Source organism: Lygodium microphyllum, chromosome 19, assembly GCF_053477565.2.
Source record: "Lygodium microphyllum isolate KBCC chromosome 19, Lygodium_microphyllum_v1.1.10, whole genome shotgun sequence".
Lineage (NCBI taxonomy): Eukaryota > Viridiplantae > Streptophyta > Polypodiopsida > Schizaeales > Lygodiaceae > Lygodium > Lygodium microphyllum.
In genome coordinates, this window is record NC_141153.1 from 35,813,111 (window position 1) to 35,836,505 (window position 23,395).

General features: G+C 43.6%; 1 protein-coding gene across 3 annotated transcripts; it reads right to left on the bottom strand.

Annotated features, from left to right (window-relative positions):
• Positions 1 to 2,613: 2,613 nt before the first annotated feature.
• LOC148019742 (uncharacterized) lies at positions 2,614 to 6,717 on the bottom strand. Of its 3 annotated transcripts, none has more exons than XM_087700829.1 (3): positions 6,101 to 6,717; positions 3,719 to 4,598; positions 2,614 to 2,977 (listed from the first exon to the last, which is right to left on the bottom strand). In XM_087700829.1, the coding sequence occupies exons 1-3, from the start codon at positions 6,617 to 6,619 to the stop codon at positions 2,757 to 2,759; spliced, it is 1,620 nt and encodes a 539-aa protein (XP_087556955.1). In that variant the 5' UTR covers positions 6,620 to 6,717; the 3' UTR covers positions 2,614 to 2,756. The 3 variants fall into 3 exon arrangements, with proteins under 3 accessions (XP_087556955.1, XP_087556954.1, XP_087556952.1); XM_087700828.1 differs by having other exon boundaries at positions 3,719 to 4,703; XM_087700826.1 differs by having other exon boundaries at positions 3,719 to 4,703; positions 5,774 to 6,717.
• Between the last annotated feature and the right edge of the window lie 16,678 nt (positions 6,718 to 23,395).

The following is a 23,395-nucleotide window of genomic DNA, read 5'->3' on the forward strand; positions in this document are numbered from 1 at the left end:
ATACCCCAACCATCGCGGCAACGCCAGGCACCCCAACCACAGTGGACGCCAGCAACCTCATGACATGGGTGCAGTTCTTGGTCGATAAGGCATATACCCCAATGCCTATCTCCAGTGCGAGAAACCCAACGACAAGAGCGAAAAGACCGGCAGCTACTACAGACACCGAATTTCTACAGGGACCCAAGTGACCAAGAATAGATACTACTACCACGGAGCCGCAGCTTGTTGACCAGGACGAGCATGTTAGGGAGCTCTATGCTCAATTGGAAAGGTCAAAGGAGGAGAAGAGAGTAGTAGTGGTGAAGCTAGAAATGGAAAGGGAAATATCAAATGCCTTCCAGCTAGAAAAGACCCACCAAGTGGCCTTGCAACAAAAATAAATCCATGCACTAAAAGCATAACTGAGGGCCAAGGAAGATGAAGAAGAAAAGTGGCGAAAATGATTGGAAGAAGAGAACTAGGAGTTGGTTGGAATGCAAAGGGAGTACAAAATCTTGGTTCTACAACAGGGGGAGCTCGAAACACAAATGAGAAAACTCCAAGAGAGCATGGAAGAGCTCACCGCGCTGGAAGTAGAGAGAGCAAAAGAGCAAGAAGAATGGAAAAAAGAGAGAGAAGAAACAGAGCGTGGAATGCAAAGACAAAGGGAGGAACAAGCAACCTTTCCATCCTTTTTCCTTTTTGAATCTGTGCTTCATCTAACTTCAAGGCAAACTTCAAAACACCATGATATTCCTCTAACGTGAGTCTATACATGTGAACCATTGGAATCTGCACTCTTCTTAGATCAACCCATATATTGTCAAATACATTGTATTCAAAACTAGATTGTTTTTGTCTTTTCATATGGCATAGATGCTTCAATATGAATGTATTCTCCGAAAACTTGTGGAATCTTACGATTCATGGTAGTCCTTGCAACAACTGATACTCTTAGGGCTCGAGGTAACCCAAATGCAGTTATTCTATTACGTTTTAGATTTTTAAACAATCATCTTGAGAAAGCCCGATAACCGTTTCGACCAATGCCCATAGTATCACATGTCTCTACAATTTCGTTTGGTTTTACTGTGTCGTTTAAGTCCTTGACCAATTCTTTGAGAGTTGGGCCTCTCAAATCCATATTTTGAGGTGACCTAAGAATCCTCAAAATATCATTCTTATTCATGGTCTCTTTTTAAAAACTGATTCTCTCCTCACTCTCTCGAATATTAATACCTGACATATTAGAGACACATTTATTGCAAGATTCAATCTTCTTTTCTTTACTCTCACACACAAGCTAGTTATATTTTTTAATGGTCTCTTTCTCTCTCTGAATCCTATTGGAGTTTTCTTTAAGTGTGCTAGCTTGTCTTGTAATGACTTATTAACATTTTCCAAAACGCTAATCTTATTTGTAAGCTCAGAAATCCTTCTCTGTGCAATAAATAATGCTTTTGTTATTTCATTCATCTGATTCATGTATGTGTAAGATGTAGAGTATAGCCTTTTACAATAGCCAAGCATCCCATTATAATCTTCCCCAACATATCTCACGTAGTCATGAATATTAAAAAAATTAGGAGGTTTACCTATTGAAGGATCCTTGGGATGAATATTTCCATCACTCACACATCTAAATGTTTCTTTCCTTGAGTTCGCAATGTGTTGGCCTCCATCTCATTTGTTAGTTCTCCAAGATGAATAAATTGGATAAAATACAAATTCTCCCAAGTTCCAAGACAAAAAATGGCCGAAAAGGTGACCCTGACATAAATTAAAGATGAGGGACAATTAATGGATGAGCTCTTTAATGAATTCAATATTTTCTCATTAATCACATCTGAGCAACCAAACTTGGTATTTTCATTCTTTCAAAATCTCAACTAATTATTAGCAACTTGGTCATTTTCTTACAAGTGCCTTTTTTGAAGCGTTTTTGGCCCTAATGGCCATAATATCCAAAGGTCACAAAAGTCATATTAATCACTTATCATGATTATGCCACTTGTCAATTACTTAAGTGGGCTACAATAGTTGTTGAAAATAGGCAGGTTTCTTGCCTATATATTGAGAATTTTTGAAAACAAGGTCAAAGACGATGAGATATCCTAGCGTGATGTGTACATGTAGGTTGAGTTGAATGCACTATGGTTCACGTCACTTTCAATTATGCTTCAAACCATTCAAATGAATGGTTTAATATATCAGATTTTGAGTGGAGTTCTTACAACTATCAAGCTACTATCTTGTCTAGAAGAAAAAATTATCCTTTCAACATAAAGCTAAAGTCTACCTCACCTTAAAGTAATGATTGATAATTGTTTTCTTATCAAGCTACCATCTTATGTAGAAGAAAAAAATTATTCTTTCAACATAAAACTAAAGTCTAGTTCACCTTAAAGCAATGCTTGATTATTATTTTCTCATTGCACATGTGTAATAGTTTGCTATCCTGGCCTTCATGAACTTACAATACATATTTGAGTCCATATCATCTTAGTGTATTAAGGGTCTTCTACATGACACGTTGAAATTAATACAAATTGAAATAATATACACTCATCAAAGCTATCTGTCACATATAGTGATTTGATTCCTAAAAGATACGACACATAGTGTCTACACTGCAAGTTATTCCTTCTTTAGAAATATATACAAGTGAGCGTCATCATGGCTAAAAGAGTCATCACTATTATGGCCCTTGGAGCCTTGAAATATCAAATATGTGCCAAATTTTTTTTGCTTAAACATACTCAAAGAAGAAAATATTAAACCCTCAAGTAGTTGGGAAGAAGAGTTTTCACACTACAAAACCCATTTGTGTGAAGAACCTCCATGACATTAATATGATGTTGTAGTAAGCAAAGAGCACTTTTAAGGTGATTAATTGCACAGAATCCTCCAAAAAATGGTGCCAATGGAGAAGTAAGTAGCTTCTCCACGCGCATAGCAATTGAAGTGGAATTTTTTCCCTTGTGAGCTTGGGGACCTATCAAGAACGTGTAGGGCATGGTTTCAGTAAACTTTGTACTTTAGTATATCCAATTGAGATGCAGGAAGTTTCATTTTTATAATGTGCAAATACAAAAACATGCAATAAGAATAAAATTGATTTTGAAATGCATACACTTTGCTTTTTGGATAAGGATTTAAGTGAATATCCATGAAATAGCTTGTTCAATGTTCTTAATAGGTAGAAAAGTAGAATGGTGTTTAGTTATATAGTAATTAGAAGTAACTAGAAGGCGTCATGTTTTTCTAGTATTCAAGAGGATTGTATGATAATGCAAATATGACATGTATGTCCCAAATACTCGAGTATATAACTAATTGCAAGCATACCATAAGGGTTAGTTATTTTTCCCATATGTCAGTATGCATGCCATAAATGTTGGTGGAATGCAATCGGGCAAAGTTTCACAATACATAAAGCAGCAAGCACGCAAGAGATTTGTGTAATGCATTGATATGCATGCCCATAGATTTTGCAATATGGCAACGATGTAGGTAGTAAGAAGTTCAAATGCATTCCACCGGAGGAAGAATGTGGCAATGACGGAGGTAGTAATTAATTAGGAAAAATCGCAAATAGATAATTCAAACATATTGCAATGCAACGATAGAGGTTTTGTACAGGCCATGCGATGATAGAGGTAGCACTTATAAGAAGTTTACAGATGGATCATGTACAAAGATATGGCACTGCTGCAGGAAGTAATAAGAAGCTTACATGGAGGCGTAGTATCTATAGCGACGAGCTCGACTTTGTCCAGGTTCCAAGCGAAGGTTTTGAGTTCATGATCAGGGGATCCGCAGGCAGCGGCGATCTGCTGCAGGCAGCGTCTGCATCGATCGTTGGACCAGGCCAAGCTCCAGCTATGGCCGTGAGGGAGTCCCATCCAGCCTCTGATGCAGTCAAGCAGAGCGCAGGCCTCCTGCAGCACGCGCGCCCGAGCAAGCACGTCGAAGAACATAACTCGGTCTCGGAGTACGCGGGCCTCCTGGTCCAGCCCCAGCCTCTCCATCTCTGCAATGAGGCCTGCCCTCTCGAAGCCCTCGATGCTGTGCAGCAGGTCCTCGATGCAGCAGCGGCGATGGTGGTAATTAGAATATCTTGCCCCTGCGACGTAGTTCACGATCCCCTTTATCGCTCGCTTGAACGTCGCGCCGTCCGCCAGCCATGGCGGACGCGGTGCAGCGGCGCCGTGATTTCTCAATGTCGAGAGAAACCTGTCGAACTCTTTCGAGGCGACGATGGCGTCCCAGTCCGTCTGCTGCAGCTGCTGAGCGACGTCGTGCTTTGCTGCAGAAGAGGAGGAAGAGGAAGAAGAGGAGTTGGACATGATCAGGCCCTCTTTGAAGTGCCTGATCAGCTCTGCTGCAAGAAGGACGCCATCTCCAGCTGCTGCGTTAATCGAGCGTTCATGCGAGATCGATTCCGGGGTCTTATTATAACTGGCCGTATCATCTTGATGGCTAATCGAGTTAATTTTCTGATCGTCTTCTGAGTAATTCTGACGCAGCGGCCGTCCTCGCTTCTCTTCTTTTACCCGTGCAACAGACGCAGTAGGACTAGTATTGCATGAAGAGCTTGCTGCCATGGCCGCCCCCTGGACATGAGATGCATGTTGATCATGATCGACTTCTGTGAAAGTTGAACCACCTGAGGCCGAGCTGGGGAAGACGGTGGTGGTGGCGGCATCTGTGAAGAGGATCTGTAGGGAGGAAAATGCTCCAGTGAAGAGAGATATAAGCTAAGCTTGATCAATGTAAGGATCAAATGGATCGACACAAGGAGAAAAAGCTTGATAAATGTAAGAGATAAGTTAAGATTATTGCAATAGAGAATTATGAATGGCTAAAACTGATGGTGAGAGAACTAGACTAAAGCTCAATGATGGCCATCACACCCTTACCTTTTTGGGATTGCCTACACACTTCTCCTATTTGGAGGAAGATCAAGAAGTGGCTTAAGGACACTAACCTCATGTCCACGGACCACAACCTTCTTCAGAGATTGGAAACTGATCAACTTCGTAGACCGTGCAATTGCGTTGAAGATTATCTAGGTAAAGGGATGGACTTGCATTTGGAAGAAGTACCAAGAAGACCCCCACTAAACTAAAAGTGTTAACCTAGTAGTCTCTGATTGCCTAGGAGTATCCAAAAGCCTCGAGTCAAAACATTGGATCTATAAGCTCTTTTGTAAAAAGTTGTGTTCTGTGACTTGAGCCTTGCACTCAGAGTGTCGCGCTGCATGTAAAATGCCATATCTCTAGTTTTACTTTTTGTTTAATATATCTCTAGTACGTACCACATTTTTTTAAAAAAATCTTAAAATTGATATATTATGATATTATTTTGACATTTTTTAATGTGGAAAAGGGGCTCCTTCCCTTTGTTTTTTCCTTACATTGTTATAGCATCATTAGCTTCCACAAGGGAGCATTGAGGGGGGCCGCCGGCCGACTACTCTTTTTAATGCGATTAGATTACCTCACGGAAGATGAGGATGGTCCCTTTCTATGGGAGGCTGCTATCGAACTCACACACCCTTGCTTGTAGCCACAAGCTTTAACGAGCGTGGGCCGGTAGCTCTTCTTGATAGCTCCGTGTCCCCAATCGCCCCTATAAGCTAAGAATGCTGTGCCTCTTTGGCTCAAGTTCATGATGTTGTTGTTATTCACAATGTGCAAATTATAGTGGGAGTTATAGTGGCAATCCGTCTAAAACTCGTTATGTTATATGCCACTTGAGAGGCATGAAGGGAGGTTGATTCTTGTACCTGTTGCCGAATGCTGGGTGGTGAGGAGGAGGAGGAGGCGGCGGAAGGGCAGGCGTGGTTGATGATAAGAGACGGCTGCGGTGGCCAATTCAGAGCAGGAAGCTGAGAGGTGCAGAGACAGCGATCCATATCGACGCAGGAGGAGGTGTGGCGGCAGCAGCCATGGCCGCAAGGAAGATGAGTCGAGTTGCAGCACGATGAACGCAATGATGATGATGAGCAGGAGGAGGAGGAGATGAGAGGGGAAGTGTGGGTGTGAATGAGCTTCCGCGCGACAGCGAGGCGGGGAAAGGAGGCGGCGTCGTCCGGCGGGACGCTGCACCTCACCTGCACCACCCGCATGCTGCAGATCAACTGTTGCTGCTGCTGCTGCTCACGTCGACGCATCAATAATATAGAATCACTTCCGTCTTTGTGAGCTGGATCCAGCCGTGCTCTGTCATCACTCTCTGATATCATCATCGGAGGATGGCGACGCCCCCCCTCGCCGCCTCGAGTACTGTCGCACCGTCGACGCTCCTGCTGTCGACGTCGGCAGCAAGTACAGTAGCTCGTCCTGATCTCTGCCTCTCCTGAACTCGAGCATCGACCGGTGGCCTGTTCAGCTCCCCCTTCTACACGATCATCATCATCGTCATCGCCATCCATATCTTGGCCTGATCCATGCCGACTGCAGCAGCAGCAAGCTTGTTTCCTGATTCTGTGCTGATCATATCGCCGATTGATCTGCTCCTGCGCCTGCCTAGGCAAGGATGGTACCCCCGCCACTGCAGTCTGAACTCTCTGGGAACACCCGCACGAACAGCAGTAGCAGCAGCAGCGGCCGCCACCATAGCAGCCTTGCATGTTCTTCCCTGACGATAATTACTCCTGCCCCCGTGTCTCATTCTCTCGGGCGCTCTCTCCGTAATTCTCCAACAGCCACATCGTTTCTTTCGGACGGTCGCTTCACGCACGCGGTAGAAGATTTGAGAGCAATTGCATTTGCCGGGGTTTAAGAAAAACCCACCTTGATCGGTATATTTTTTCAAGTCCTAAATTTTAAAATTAAAGAGAATTGGGTCGACACCTCCACACATATGCTTGTTTTTGGACGTTTGGGAGGAACGTGCTTTATTTTTTGTTGCTCAAAAAACATAGTTATATATAATACTTTTTAAAAAAAGTGTGAGTCTTTTATAACATAATTAAGATCAAATGATTGAGATATATGTTACTATTATATGCACCACGACCAAGTGTGGTGCATATAGAGTGCATTATTATTGTATATTCTATTAGTCAGAGGAATGTATATCTATTCAATACAATAATACCATGCTATGATTGAATTTATTTTTTAATCTAAAATTCTATGGTTGAAAAAAACCACAATATGTCTTTAACCATATCTAAGCAAAATAAGACACATTTTCTAAACTATGCATTAGATGAACAATACTCATTGTAAATTTTTGGACCTAATCAGATTTGGTTAGAAACTTGTTGTACATCTTGATGTTGTGTTAATGGAGAGAACCTTACAAAACATAAAATGGAAAATCAAAAAGTTACTTGATCAAAGTTTAATTTTTGGCACTTTTTACATTTCACATTTTTAAAATCATGTTATATTTAAGACTCAACTTATAACTTTGTGAAAGCAAAGTAGTAACAAAAAAGAACACATAAACATGTTATATAAGTAGCTTGGCAAATGTAACGTGTCCGGTCCTTGACACATTTTTTTAGCAGTCCATCGAGAGACAAATCTAAGCGACGTTGCACAGCACTCTCATGGAATATTACGGGATTTATCGTGTCTAAGGATTCTTGATTCCGCCTCGCAATGGAATGTTTTGCGGGGGGCTGAATCCACTTGGATCAACCTGAAATTTGGGTTCCTAGTAGTCAAGGTCTCCTGATGGCATTCTAGTGTCGGGTTTTGGATATCCTACTTTACGCAGAGATGCCCAAGCCGAAGCAGATCCATGCCACACTTGGTGCAAAGAGAATGGGAGACGAGAGGGATGCGTCGCTCAACCTCTCTACCCATAGGGCATAGTCCCATTCCAGTCTCCTAAAACAGTATGAGCCAAGGTTCTAACCTAGACATCCTAAGGTCAACGTATTTCTTGACTTTTTGAGAATCCTTGCAACTCACCGAGACCACCCAATCATTGGGCATATTCGTCAAGGATTTGTACCCACCCACTTCCTTTGGCGATAGGAATATTTTTTAGTTTTTAAATTACCTAAGAGCATATTAATGAGGACATATACAAACAGCTTCATTGATTAGTCTCGTTAGATACACGTTCCTTCACGTAATCTTATGCATCGACATGAAGATAGTATCAGATAAGTTTTTTTTCAAAAAAATGTAATTATTATATTGAGAATCCATATGAAGTACAAGTTTCTGTCCCCTCTGTATGATCCCGCAATCCCGAAGGATGCTATTTCATTTTTCCTCCAAGATTCCGCCCTTGCACTAGTAACAGGGACCTTGAGAATCCATCTCGAGTCATATAGACTGTTTAAATAGGACCCGGAGGCTGGGGATTTACAAGTAGAGTCCCCCTTGGCACCCAAGCGTCCTCCTACTATCAAACTAATCCACAGTGAGACCTCTCGTGGTGGGTTCGGTCTACATTCTTGTCATGATTATTTAGAACCCCTTGGATAGCGTTGGCAACCAGCTAGGGGTGGCTTGGCACGCCCCTCCATGAATTTAATATGATTCATTATACAAGAATCTTATAAGAGCTTTGGTCAAACAATCCTTTCACAAACGATGCTCCTAAAATTACAAGCACAAACAATAATGTGATTGATTGCTCAAAACACCTGCTAAGACCTGCTAAGGTGGAGTTCCTTTTTGAACGCTTAACATTCAATCTTTAGATTTTTCTTGCCTTGATGTCAACTACAATGCCCCACTGTGGGGGTAGGGAATACCCTTGTTTCATCCCTCATTCTTATGCAATAAGAACGATAATTTATGCAATTGGACTTACATCCAATTGGCTACACTCGTTAATTTCTGGATGGTAAAATTTTCCTAAGTTCTATAGCTCTTGGGTTGGGTTTTCGGCAAGATCTAGATAGTCCAATCTAAGATCCACAAGGACCATTTGAGGGTGGCTCCACCCTCTTGAGAATCCATTATGAATTTCAATTTCCCTCCAACTTCCCTTAAGAGTTTCTCCCCTTTAGGGTTCCATAATGGCAATCTTTAGCCCAATCCTCTTGCAAGGGTAAGGGGTAACCTAGTTCCTTGTAATTAGCTCTTGTCCAATTGCAAGCATTAGGTACGTTCCTTGATCAGTGGAGAGGGTCCTTTCTTTGATATTTGATGCATCAATTTCAGTGATATCAGGCCTAGAAAGTTTGTCAAGAGATTCTTGAATCTAGTATCGGTTATTGACAAGGTTTGATCTTTTTGCTTATGTTGGTTCGACTAAAACTAATTCGACTTTGCAACGTTTTTCGATCTATCTTGTGGATGAATTCTTAGTTTGTTACTGTTGAAAGAATGGCCTAACGAATTTTCCTCTTACAAGCTAGCTTTAGTACAAATTACGATGAAGACCACATTCTATGCACAATATAATCAGAATTATATCAAGAGAATCGGGATGTAAGATTTAACACACTTGAGAGCAAATGCTTTCTATTTAATGTGCGATCCTTCATGCTTAATATGGAGATATAAGCTATCTTTCCTAAACACATCTTGAGATGTCATTCCTTACATTAATTCAATTCTAGAAAATTCTTTTAAAGATGCATCTTACAACCAAATGATATTGGCACATACATCTTAAGAGAGCAACTTTACGAGTCAAAGACAAAAGCTTTTATCTCTTCCTATAAGTTACTTAGTACATTTTTCCACTCTTCGTGTGTGGATTTATGCAAGCTTTGTTAGTTGCGTGATTTTACGAGTGTGAATGACCTATGAATTACAAGTTGCACTTCTATAGAAATAACTCTAATAATATGCACCAATTTAATCAATTCAATGTAGGAAAAACATGATCAGTTCAATAGCCCATTTCAATGTAAGATCATTTCAATGGAAGTAAGTATGATCTATCGCAAAATGAATCTTTTTTCTTTATCTACTATTTGCTACGTAGGAAAGATTACCAATAGCACATGGTTATTCAAGCATGTATTATCTACACCCCAACCCGAGTTGTTGTTTGTCATACCGTCTCGACCAATTATAACTCCGTTGGTGTTTGTGGGATTCCCATCGGAACGAGACAACCTTCGCTTTGGGGCCATCCTAGATACCTTTTCTTGCGCGAGTGTCCTTGGTAGATGGCTGACTAGTTATATGCCTCACAAAATTAGTGCGTGGGAACCCCTCTCAAGGGGGGGGGACTTGGAAACTACTGGAAGATTCTTCTCTCTCACTTCTTCTCTTTCTCTTCTTGGCTATGCAACACAACATGTGGAGGGCATGTTATCCCATGGTCCGCCGTAGGGGGAGGGGGGGAGATATTTTATAGGGAGAAGCAGGGGGTGGTATGGATGTGGCAGTGCCCCTCTTCTCACCCTCCACCTGATGGCTTGCATGGCAGCAGCCAGTTTTGAACCACCTAGGTGGAGGAGTTGGGGGAGGAATAGTGGGGGAGGGGGGGAGGGAGGTGGCACATGTGTGCCTCTCTTCCTCATCTTCGTCGTCATCTTCTTCTTGTTTGCTTCCCCTCCCTCCCACTAGTTAGCGGTGTCGATAAGGGGGGAAGTAAAAAAATTGAAATGAAATTAATGAAATTTTATATTTATGTAGAGGGGGGTTCCTATGGAACACACAAAAGGGGAGTTGTTTTTTACATCCTTCCCACCTTAAGGGATTGAGATATCCTCATCTCGAAAGGAATTGGGGGTATTGTTGGTTGAGTGTATTCTCATCGATCCATGTAGCATCTGCTTCTTGATAGTCCTTCCACTAGATTGTCAAGATTGTGGGAGAGAAGGAAGGAGTCTCACTTGTAGCTTTCTCACTTACACAATGGGGGAATGCACACAAAGGTGGAGGCTAAAAACAGTTTTCCTCTTCTTAGTTGTGTAAGCCAAAAGAACCCTTGTATAGAGAAATAGAAGAACCCTATATATGGGTCTCAAACCAAACTCAACTAACTAAGGTGGCATACTAACTGAGCCACGAACTAGAGTAGATAAGGATAGCTATCATCTAGCTATTATTCATGGGCAGTGTACCAACCGCATCTGCAGCTAACAAGTCGGTGACATAAATGCACAACGGTCACCGTGGCATATCACGAGTGGAGCTCGATATCTCAACACTCCCCCTCGAGCTCAATCCCAATTCCTACACACCAAGCAGGTCTCTGAACTTGCGCAGCTTCTCTGCGCCCAATGCCTTCGTAAATATGTCAGCTACCTAATCCTCTGTGCTGACATAAACTAGATCAATAAGACCTAGTAAAACCCTCTCCCGCACATAGTGATAATGCACCTCAATATGCTTTGTTCTAGCATGATAGACTGGGTTATTTGCCAAGTGTATACTACTCATGTTGTCACAATAAATGACAACTGGCCCATCTGTAGGCTGATGCATATCATAAAGTAGCTTATGCAACCAAGCTACCTCACATGTAACCATTGCTGCACCCCTGTATTCAGCCTCTGTGCTCGACAAGGCAACTGTAGGCTGTTTCTTGCTCCTCCAAGTGATTGCAGTACTCCCAAAAGAGAACACATATCCACTAGTAGATCGTCTATCAGAAATACTACCATCCCAATCAGCATCACTGTATCCATGCAACTGTATCTGAACCCCAGTCTCATAAAATAGTCCATACTGCAATGTGGACTTCACATACATGAGTATGCGTCTAGCCGCATCCAAATGCGGTTTCCTTGGAGCCTGCATAAACTTACTTACCAATCCAACAACATAGCTCAAATTTGGCCTGGTAATAGTCATATAAATCAAACTTCCTACTATGCGTCTGAATATAGTAGGGTCTTCGAGAAGCTCACCTGCATCTACGCTCAGCTTCACATTCTGCTCCAAAGGAACTGAAATAGGCTTACAGCCTGTCATCCCATATTTGGATAGCATGTCCAATCCATACTGCCTCTGCAAGAACCGTATCCCACTTGGTGATCTAATCACCTCAATGCCCAAGAAATAAGCAGCTCTCCCAAATCCTTTATCTCAAACTTCTGCTTCAATAGCATTTTCATATGAAGGATATCTTCATCACTATCACCTGTCATAATCAAATCATCAACATAAATGACAAGTAGTATAATACATTTCTCTGTCTTTCTCACATAAAGTGAGAAATCTGCCTTGGAAATCTGAAATCCAATAGTGACAATATACTGTCTTATCTTGTCAGACAATGCTCTAGGTGCTTGCTTGAAGCCATACAAGGCTTTCTTCAACCTACAAACAAACTCAGGATGAATAGCATGCACATAACCTGGTGGCTACTCCATATAGATCTCTTCTTACAAATCACCATGCAAGAAGGCATTCTTTATATCCATCTGATGTAAAGACCATCCCTTTGATGTAGCCATAGCAATGACTGCTCTTATGCTTGCCATCCTTGCAACCAGACTGAATGTTTCCTCATAATCAATGCCATATGTTTGTGCATACCCCTTGACTACTAATCTTGCCTTGTATCTGTTCACAGAACCATCTGCATTGTGCTTCACCTTATAAATCCACTTACAACCAATTGCATTCTTATCTTTAGATAAAGGTACCAATTTCCATGTAGCATTTGCTTCCAAGGCATCCATTTCTTCATCCATGGCTTTCTCCCATTTTTTTTTTCCCATGGCTTCCTCAAAAGAAGTGGGTTCTGGTTCCTGTATCACTTTGACCATATAGGCATAGTGAATGGCTGTAAATCTATCATATTTTAGCCTATCCACAGGATACCTAACTCTGGTAGACCTGCACAAAGTAGGTTCACTCCTAGGAGCTCTCAAAACATCCCTGGTCTTCCTTACTCCAGGTGTAACAATAGAAGGAATACCCAACTCATCATCAATGCTCTGTTCTGAGCCACTGGATTCACCATCCACATAAGAGTGACTTGCATTCACATCAAACATGGATTGATCTACCTTCTCTTTTCCTTTTCGTGAAACTTGCATACCACTATCTGCATTGCTTTGAGGAGATTCTCCTAATCTCAATCTGCCTGTCCATGGCAAAAAATGTGAACCACTGCTAGAGGACACTCCAGGTCCACTAATACTTTGTGACTGCTGTTGTGAATTCTGTGCAGCATTATCATTTTGTACATCTACATCATCAATCACATTTACTGGTTTATACCAGCTACTCATCTCATAAAAAACAACATCTCTACTCACTGTAAACTTACGAGTAGAAGGGTTATAGCATCTATACCCTTTTTGCTACAGAGAGTAACCAATAAAGATGCACTTCTTAGCTTTTGGATCCAACTTGGATCTCAACTCATCTGGCACATGAACATAGGCAATGCAACCAAAAATTTTCAAATGAGAAATATCTGGTTTTCTGCCAGTATACCTCTCCTCTGGAGTCATCCCATCTATTGTTGCAGTGGGAGTCCTGTTCATTATGTAGACTGCTGTAGCAACTACTTCAGCCCAGTAAAAATCTGGCAAGTCTTTTTCGTTGAGCATGGCACAAGATACCTCTCTAATATGCCTGTTTTTCCTTTCTGCAATTCCATTTTGTTGTGGGGTATGAGTGCATGAATATTGCTGCTTTATGCCATGCTCATGCAGGAACCTTGCAAACTCATTTGAGAGATACTCTCCCCCTCCATTTGACCTTAGGCATTTTATTTGCAGGCCTGTTTCCTTTTCAACTATAGCTTTAAGAGTTTTGAAATGCCCAAACACTTCCCTTTTCTTTTTCATAAAATACACCCAAACTTTTCTGCTATAATCATCAATAAAAGTGACAAAATAATGATAGCCTTCAATAAATGCAGCTTTAGTAGTCCAAACATCAGAGTGGATTAATTCCAATGGCTTCTTACTCTCTTGAACATGTCTAGGAAATGGTTTCCTTGCCTGTTTTCCAAATTGACAGGCTTCACATACCTTATGCATTTCTGCAACCTTGAATTTAGACAAACCTGCAACAATATTTTGGGCATGCATTGATTTAAGTCGTTGTACATTAACATGACCAATGCGTTTATGCCAGATATCAATATATTTGCAACTACACCGGTCCCATGTGCAAACATTGATGCACTCAATTCAGGCATGTCTACATCCAACGTAAACATTCTACCCTTATTCTTTCCTTTTGCTATTAAGCGACCTTTATTTTTCATATCCTCAACAAAGCATCCATGAGGATAAAATCTGACCTGCAAGCCCTGCTCAACCATTTGACCAACAGAAACCAGGTTCTTGGTGATATTCAGGACATGAAATACATCCGACATGTATTTCTTTTTCCCATTCTGCATAAACAAAGAAAAATTTTCAATCTGCACAATAGGATGTGCAGTATCATCACCATCTCCACAAATCCTAGTTTTTCTATTTTTCTTGCATCCTGCATCCATTCTGCATGACCTGTCATGTGGTTTGACGCACCGAAGTCAACATACCACACTTCGTTGCTTTCTTCTACACTTGTCACAGAATTGTTCATGTGCTGCACCATAAACAAATGCCCATTTCTGTCATTACCCTGTCTACTAGAAGATGCATAATTCCCTTGTTGCAATTTTCCATTCATGATGTCATTTTGCTTTTTATAGCAGTCTTTAGCCATATGACCCATTTTACTACAGTAGTAGCATTCAACATTGTTGTTTGCATTTTGGTCTCTTTGCCATCCACCATGACCTCTTTGGCTCCCCCTACCTCTGGAGATACCACGTCCTCCTCCATAGGACTGGTTTTCTTGAGTTTTCTGCATATTTTGATTTCTACCATGGCCTCCAGATCGGCCTCCTCTACCTCTGCCTCTACCTCTTCCAGCATTTGAGTAGAAGACAGCTTCTTTTGAAGTTTCTCCTAAAGAAGATGCACCACTATTTCTCTGCTCGTCAAAAATTAGAAGAGCAATCAACTCCTCAAAATCAGGAAATCTTTCACGGACGGAAATGGATGTTCGGAACTGTGTATAATCCTTTCCTAGACCATTCAAGGTCACAGAAACTAAATCATCATCTTTCACTGGCGACCCAATGGAAGCAAGTGTATCTGCAATCTTTTTCACCTTCATGTGGTAGTCATTGATGCTCATACTTTCTCTTTGCACATTGTGCAACTCTTGCTTGAGCTGCATTTTCCTGGCTTGCGTATTTGTGCTATACATTTTTGACAAAGTATCCTATGTCTCCTTTGGCATATTTGCATCCTAAATATGCACAATCATAGAGTCTGAAATACTGATAGACAGCCAATACATAACTTTTCTGGCTCTCTCATGCCATCTTTTAAATGCCTGCATTTGCTGTTGATTGGAAACATCGGGAAGAACTGGTTCTTCTTTGTGGGAGCCTTCACTCAACCACCGAGACCCTCGGACCGCTTATTGTTTCAAGCGTTCCAAACCGAGCACTAATGGCTATCTCTCACATAGCCGACGCACAATGCCTACCTTACGGGTGTAGTAAGCTTACCTTGATGCCGTTCGAGTTACCTCCTCTCCCGCGCACTCCGGTAGCTGCATGATCCAAGTGCAAGCTTCAAGCAAGCTCCATCCTCAAGCTCCACACTCCAAGATCCATGTCCGCGAGCAAGACAAGAGAAGAGAAGAGAAGAGAAGAAGAGAGAAGAAGATGGAGAGCTTCTCCTCCTCGGTCCCTCACCCTCACACACTCACTCTTTCACACTCTCACACTCCCTCTCTCAAGCACAAGCTCAAGCAAGCAAGAACAAGAAGAAGAAGAAGAAGAGGAGAGCTACTCTTGGCCACACACAAGAATGAGCTTCTCATTCACTTTTCAACTTTATATACAAAACCCTAAATCCCTTTTGGGTGGTCATCCCCTTTTCCTCTTTTTTACATGGCCGGCCGTAGCCTAGGCCCTTTTTCCCATTGTCCTTCTATCTTCCTAGATTCCTTTCCACCGCCCGTCTATATTTACAAATTGCACGGGTGAGAGCCCGGTGCTTCTTGAATTAAACCATGATGCGCTTGCGCTCTTTTACAAAAGTTTTGACTTGCGCTTTTCCTTGTGCACCTTTTTCCCTTATTTAAGACTCTTCTCCTTGCATGTCTTTGTCTTCCATTTCTCTTTGCCTTGGCCTTTGTCTTTTTTTTCTGCTTTAGCTTTTTCGGATTTTCCACCTTCGTTCGTTTAAGGGTTAACATTACCCCCCTCCTAGACGAGTGCCAGTCCCATGGCACTCACCGTCGTAGGTAGCAGGCTATAGCATGCACCGAGGACGTGGGTGACAAGGACGCCTATGGTTTCCGTAGAGAAGTGTTAGGGGTGGTGTGAAAGAAGGTCTTGGGGGCCGGTTGGTGTTGGGGATTGCATTGATGGCCAGCACAAGTGTAGCTTTGTTGGGGATTCTGTTCATGTTGATTCTTGGCAGGCTTACAGGGTGATAAGGATAGGAATTCAGAGTTGAGTGTTGATGAAGAGCAAACGACACCTTCGTTGGAGTCTTCAATACCTGCAATTGAAAACCTCTCATGTGGTCTCTCCCTAAGGGGTAGTGCTATTCTGTTTATCGTGCACAAGACATATTTTGATTAGTTTGGGAGACAGGTCGAACTCTAAGCCAGCTGAGAGTATTGTCCTGCACTTGAGGACCCAAACTGTGTATATACTTTGGTGCAGGTATTATGTGAGTGTGCGTGCATACTTAGATATTACATAGTTAGAAGACTGCGGGCTAGTTTCTCATAACAATGTGTAGATGTAGCAAAGTTGTCCATGTTGAGAAGAAGTACACATGAAGGTATATATGACATCCTTTGCATTGTGACTGCACGACGTAGCATAATTGAATATAGGGACACCACACTTTCGATAGCTGGAAGCTATTGGACTTGCGTGATGAGGATGGTGTACATGTCATGGCCAATCATGCGGTGCTTACCACCATTGATTGCAATGGTATTAAGGCAAAGTGCAAGAGAGAATTGTGCAAGTGGGTCAGGGTGACAGGTCTAACCATAGGCGAGACAAACTCCCTAGGTATGTCCTGCCCTTGATGTGCCCTGAACAATTGTGAGTGATGCTAAAGGGCTAGGGGACTAGGGACGGAGCCAGCTGATCAAGGTCACTGGACGTACCTAATTTGAGGACCCCTAGGTGCTGTGCTAGTGCTTGTTATCTTTTCATTCATTTCTTTTCTGTCTTTCTTTCTTTCTTTCTTTCTTTCTTTCTTTTTTTTTTTGACCTGCCTGAGTAAAACCATTACAATATGTTGAGGCTATCAGCCTTTCAATGGGTTGGAAAATGTTAAGCTTTGAAGGCTCCGAAAATGGATAGTACAATGATGATTGTGCCCTAGCCTCATTGTTAGAGAAGCAGTTAGCGAAAGGGGGAGATACACTTGAGATATTGCAAACCTCCTTGCGGCGCATGCGATGTTGGTACAATTGAGGTAACGATTGCCGTGAGCCAACTATAGAGCTTGACCCAGAAAGGGGGCGTGACCCAGGAATGCGTTTTGGGCCATGCAATGTGGGTGGTTGGCAAGGGTGATTCATGATTTCGACAGCGTGTCTTTGCCGCAGCTCCTTGGAGGGTCGATGGTCTTGCGGTGATCGGGCATTGAACACTTTTGCCCAAAGATATGTCTTATCCTGTATCCACTTGTCGCATCATGAGAGTACATGCATGGCATATGCCGCAACTATAATAAATCGGTGCAATGCAAGGAGACATCACTGATCTGAATTCTATGGTGTTGACTTCGATAGTTATCACCTGCGCTTGATTAGCTTTTTCTTTTGCTAAAGGCGTGAAATATATTAAACGCAGGTATGAAAAGTTCATACAAGTCGGGAACATGTCAACACTTAACAAGTCGGGAACACTTAACCATTTAAAAACAAAAAGTTATGGCCGGTTATCATTTGATAAGCCCTTTATGCATCATGGGCTACTCGATTTGTACAAGGCGGAGAGAGTCTGGGTGGCTGGGTGATTGGGACTCTGCTAGTGTGGGGCTCCCGTGGGGTTGAGCAGGGAACATGTCGGCCGGGACATGAATGGTGTAGTCCCGGGCCGCTACCATTTCCAGAATGTCTTTAAACAATTCATTGAATTCTTCCCTTTCTCGAGCTGCCCTTTCTGCCCTTGAGCATCTGGGGCCCGGGCGTGAGCTGGGGGTTCGTGCCACTAGTGCTGCCATCTGTTGCGCATTTTGAGTCTTGGCTTTCTTGACTCGAGGATTCTTCGGCCTTCGCCCTGGACAGTGGCGCTTAGGGCCTCGCTTCTTGGCGTACCTCTTGATGGTGGGCACATAGCGCTCCGGTGGAGGGGCGCATGCCACGTGCTCCCGTCGTCTGTGAAGAGCGTCTTTGCATGCCAGATGTCCATGGTTCTCCATGTGTTCCGTCTAGAAGCCTGCAAGATGCAATCCAAGGATTAGACCTTGATACAGGATACAACTGTTCGCATGGAAGGGATTTTAGTGTGGTTTATCAAGCGCATATGACAAGAAGGGGAGGGGTGAGGCATGCAGTGTTTGTCGTAAAGGGATGGCCCCCATGATGATGTTTGTTTTGCCTCCAGTCATTAGCCGATATTGGCTTATGCTAAGTTGTGTGGACTAGTTGTCATGGAGTGGGATAGGGCACATCCTCGGAAGGATAGACCAAAAAGGGAAGAAGGTGTATAGAAAGGGACTACACCCTATCTACACCATCATTGTTGTTGGTCAAGGCTTCCTATGGCGGTAATGTGGGTTGCATGCCCTTCACTTGGAGGTGGGGATGGTCACACGGCTTTTAAATGTGTGATGAGAGGAGGGCTTGAGGAGCTCGACCTGTCAGACCCAACTCTTCTCCTTGCGCTTGACTATTATTGCTTGTGTGTGTTGATATTGTTTATACACGGTGACACAGAAATCAGTGTTTATTTATATACATACTTATGAATCCATGTCACTTCACGAGGATAAGAACCAATTGTAGAACTCGGGGTTGTACTGGAGCGTGGCACACGCATCCAGCACTCGTTGCAGCTTACTTAGTACCAATAGATATTTTGCCACATCAAGCAGCATGGACCCTTGTCCGAGTCTACTGGCAACATATAACTCTTCCTCTGTGATAACCTTATCAAATAGAGGGTTTTCTTGTCTAGGTGGTTCAGCCAAGTCCCTACCCCGAATGGCAGTCAGCACTCATAAGGAAGTTGGTGCCACATAGGTTGGGTCCCTTTGGGATTGCCATTTGGCCAATCGCTCCTCAGAGACTGTCATGATCTGAGCCCCTAGTTCGGCCATTGCAACACAGCGTTCACACCAACGCTGTTCAAATTGACTTCGGCCCTCTGTTAGTCGCTTTAGTTGCTCTATGTCTATGAGATTTGGTCGGCAGAGCACTTCATTGAACATGACGGTTAAGCGCAGTTTGTTAGCCTCCTCGTCAGGGATGAGTTGCATGCATTCATGTAAGAGCTGGTTATAGTGCTCGTCAAGATGTTCTTGCTCTTCCCAAGATAAGGGGAATGGCAAGTATTCTTCAAGCTGCTCCTTAGGGCATGCACCCATGTCTGCAAGGACATAGATACGTGCAAACACTTTGAGCTTAGCATCCAACTTAGTTAAGCATTCTGTGACACTTCTATGTTCAGTGAGGGCTTGCTCGGTTGCCATCTCATGCAAGGTTCTAGGAGTTTGCTTGGGCTTTAGCATAGCTGGGGACCCAGGCCTCGATGAGCAAGATTGGTCAACGGTGGAATTGCTCATGCCCTTGGGGTTTGTGCATTTTTCCTGAGGTTTTGCTACTATTTTTTCATGGTTTACCTTGGATGTGGCTAGTATAGGTTTGTTACCCTGTTGTGACAGCGTTGTATCCACTCTTGATTGGTCGATGCGAGTTCTATTGTCGGTGGATTGAGTTTTGAAAGCAACTATTGATGGCAACGACTGCTTTGATTTTTCAGAGCACACGAATGCGTCTGAGGTTTCATCGCTATCAAGAGAGACGTCAATGGGTTCATTGGTGGATGGACTTGATGCTTTATTCCCCCGCTCTCCCTCGCTCTTGGTCTCAATGCTCTTGGGGTCCACAACCACCTATAGCTGCCGTTGTTTTCGATGTTTTCTCCTCTTTTTCTTGGTCAATGCAGGTGCATCTAACGTCTCAGGACCCTGGGCTACATCGATCGTTGATGTGCTTGGTCGGGCCTCAGTATTTTCCTTCTCTAGAGGGTCCTCATGGGACCTAGTCGTGGCCTGCGGGGTAGCCTTGCTAGGTTGAGTGGTCAGATGCGCCATCTCCTTGGCCACATATTTGGGAGGTCTCTCCTCAAGCCTAGGCTCTAGGTGCTTTGGAAGTGCTGGAGTTGTCAAGGACACTGGTTGCGGCACCTCCTTCACAGGTGTACTACTAAGGACACGCTCCGCCAGGGGCGTAGTCATGGCCAAGGGCTGTGACTGCTGTGATCCCTGATTGGAAGTAGTAGCAGCTAGTCCAGTGGGTTGGCTATCCTTGGTGGATTGCAGTGTCAAGTCCCTAGGGTGATCGGAAGTGGTCGTGTCTTTTGTTGCCCTTTGAGTACTCATCTGTGTAGATCTAGTCACATTAGGTTGCACAGGCATATCCTTGGGCCAAAAGCTACAGATGGTGTCATGTCCCACCTCTTGGACATTTGGAAGCTTAGATGGAGATGGAGATTGGGATTGAGCAGCCGCCCTTGACAACTGCTGTTGTGCTTCCTGTGTCCATTTGGCAAAAGAGGGTGTAGGAGATCTAGGACTCTTAGGTAGACTTGGCACTGGCTAAATGATTTGTTCAAGGCTATTAGACGATTGTGCCATTTGCTTTGTTGAGCGATCAGCCTTGCCTTGAGCAATGTTATGTCTATGATGCTTATTCTCCCCTTGGGAAATCAAAGGCTCTTTGGGCACTAATGATTTTTGTGCATGCTCAATGGCTACATATGACATCTGTCTATTTAGCATGCTAGAGGCTGAGGCTCTTTTCTTCGAACAATAATGTCTGGTTTCTTGCCTCGAGACCTAGATTTTCTCTTAGATTTCCTCCTGTGCTTCATTGCTTTTGATGCACTCTGGCCTTCATCTGATAGAGGCGGTTTAGCAGGGGATTTTGGTACCCAAATCCATCGGTTACCTGCGTAGTACCCTTGAGCACGTAGCAACGCTTTGGATATCCATCGCGGCGTTGTGCTGACCCTCCATCGATGCCTGCGTCTATAAGGCTTGGGATTCTTTTGGGGTCTTCTACGATATTTGTAAGTCCAGAGCCCGTCTTTGGCATTGTCTCTTGACCTCTTTTTAGGTCTGGCCTCACTCACTGGTTCTTGTTGTTCGACATGTGCTTGTATCAGTTTTTCCAACAAGTCCTTGCTCTCGTTCGTAGGCTTGACTATTATGTCAGCACCTTGCTTGCCTTTCCCTCGAGGTTTGATGAGGTCACCCTTGCTAAAGGTTGTGACTATCCTCACACCCGGTAGTGTCACGTGTATCCTCTGTGCTACATAGTCGGCCTCACACTTAGTCACCCTTTTGAAGGGTCTACCTAGGAGGGTTTCTTTCCCGCAGCTAGCACTATTTGGAGGAACATGAAATAGGATAGGCAAGCTTTCCGTTTCAATTGTCACAAGGATTTTGCACTTCCCTATGAATGCTTGTGGGTGTCCCTCATAAGGGCTAAGAGTTGCACTAGTCGGAGTGAGCTCTGGTTGGTCTAGTAGGGTCCATGATTCATAGGTCAGGATGTTAAAATCTGCTCCTTCATCAATCAGAGCATCAATAGTACGCTCTCTTTTCGCGGTGAGTTTGACCCTAAGATAAGCAGGTGGTACTATGTCTTCATCTTCTGGGTCTTGGCTCGTAAACTTAAGCCTTCTGACAGATGCTCTTGAGTCCCCACTTGCATGACCAAACGTGGATTCTCCACCAATGTCTTGGGTTGTCTGTGCAATGTTGCTCAAGGTACATCTCTCGTCAAGAGTGTCATGTCTAGTCATCTTGGCATTTGTTGCTTGCTGATGTTGCATTTCGCTTTGACTAGACATGGTATGAACACAATGTCTTTGTGTTCTCATGGTGTGGCCTTTTTGCCCTTGATGGCTAGATTGGCCCATTGAGGTTCTAGGGTCTCTGTTTGTCTCTATTCGGGTATGGGCTTTTGGCTGCTCTTTTGCAAGTGAGAATCCATGCTCATGTAGAGCCATTGCTTCACTAGGGTCCAATTTGGAAGACATGTCACGGCGCGCGTTTTCTCTCCAACCTACTTGGGGGAGGTGCGGAGGGGGTAGAGCCCCCTCTGTGGGGGTCTGGGGGGGGCAATCCCCCCCGGCCCGCAGGGCCATTACGGTAGACGCCATATGCAATTTGGAGGACCGTTTATAGCCAAATTTTGAACTACGTGCTCTAAATTTTAGCCCGGTTATGGATCTGTGATGTGCCTTTAGCTCTACGTAGCCTTTGGGGTCAATCTCGGGGTTTAGATGTATCAAAATTTATGTTCTAGACACGTGTTCGATTTTGACAGTTTTCTGTCCGATTCTCAGATGTCCGATTTTCAGGAGTCCGATTATCAGAATCGGACATTCGATTTTGGGTGGGTCTTATCGGACCAGTGGTCCAATTTTGGTCACGTCCGATTCTAGGAGCCGGATCAAAAAGTGGTCTGATTTTCAAAGTGGTCCAATTCTGGGAATCGGACCGGACAGGGTGGTCCAATTCTGGCTGGGGGTCCGATTTCGGACTGTCCGAGTGTTCGAGTGTCTGAGTCGGATGGGTTTGTCCGAATCAGAGTGGTGTGAGTGCCACGTGGCACGTCCGATCGGACTGTCCAATTCTGGAAATCGGGCAGGTCTGGTCAGAATCCCTCAGTCAGACGATCCGATTCTGGAATCGGGCCACTACGAGTTGGTCCGACTGCGTCGGCGGCAGGCGCGATTCCCGCGCGTTTAAGTCGCGATTCCGGCGCGTTTGACCCCTCCTTATTGTCTGCTACACACAATCACCACAAACTTCCTAGATCTGATTAGAGCACTTATTGGAAAGCACCAAACTCACCTGGAGTAGCACGAATCGCTGGCGCCTAGAAATCGGGGTAGCGCTTCCTCGTCCTGTGAACCAGAAGCTCTCTCTCTCTCTCTCTCTCTCCCACACAAAGGCAACCGAGGAAATGTGGTCTGTCCTGGCCTCCCAGGCCTCTTAAGGTCCTTTCCCAGCACTGCAGAACCTTACAACTAGTTCCATGTCCCTGTTTCACCCAGAAACTTGAATCTGGTCCCCTGTTTCCCTGTTTTAGCCTGTTATACAGCAACAGAAAACCCTACTGTTTGCTTGTTTTTTCTTTGGTTTTTCCCATCCTAAATGCATCCAAATCACAAAATAAATACCTACACTACTCCATTCCACAACATAAATCTCAAGAAAGCAAAAAACCTACTTGCCAAGGAGATCGAATACCCTCTTCAACCCCCTCGCTTCCTACCTATCTAC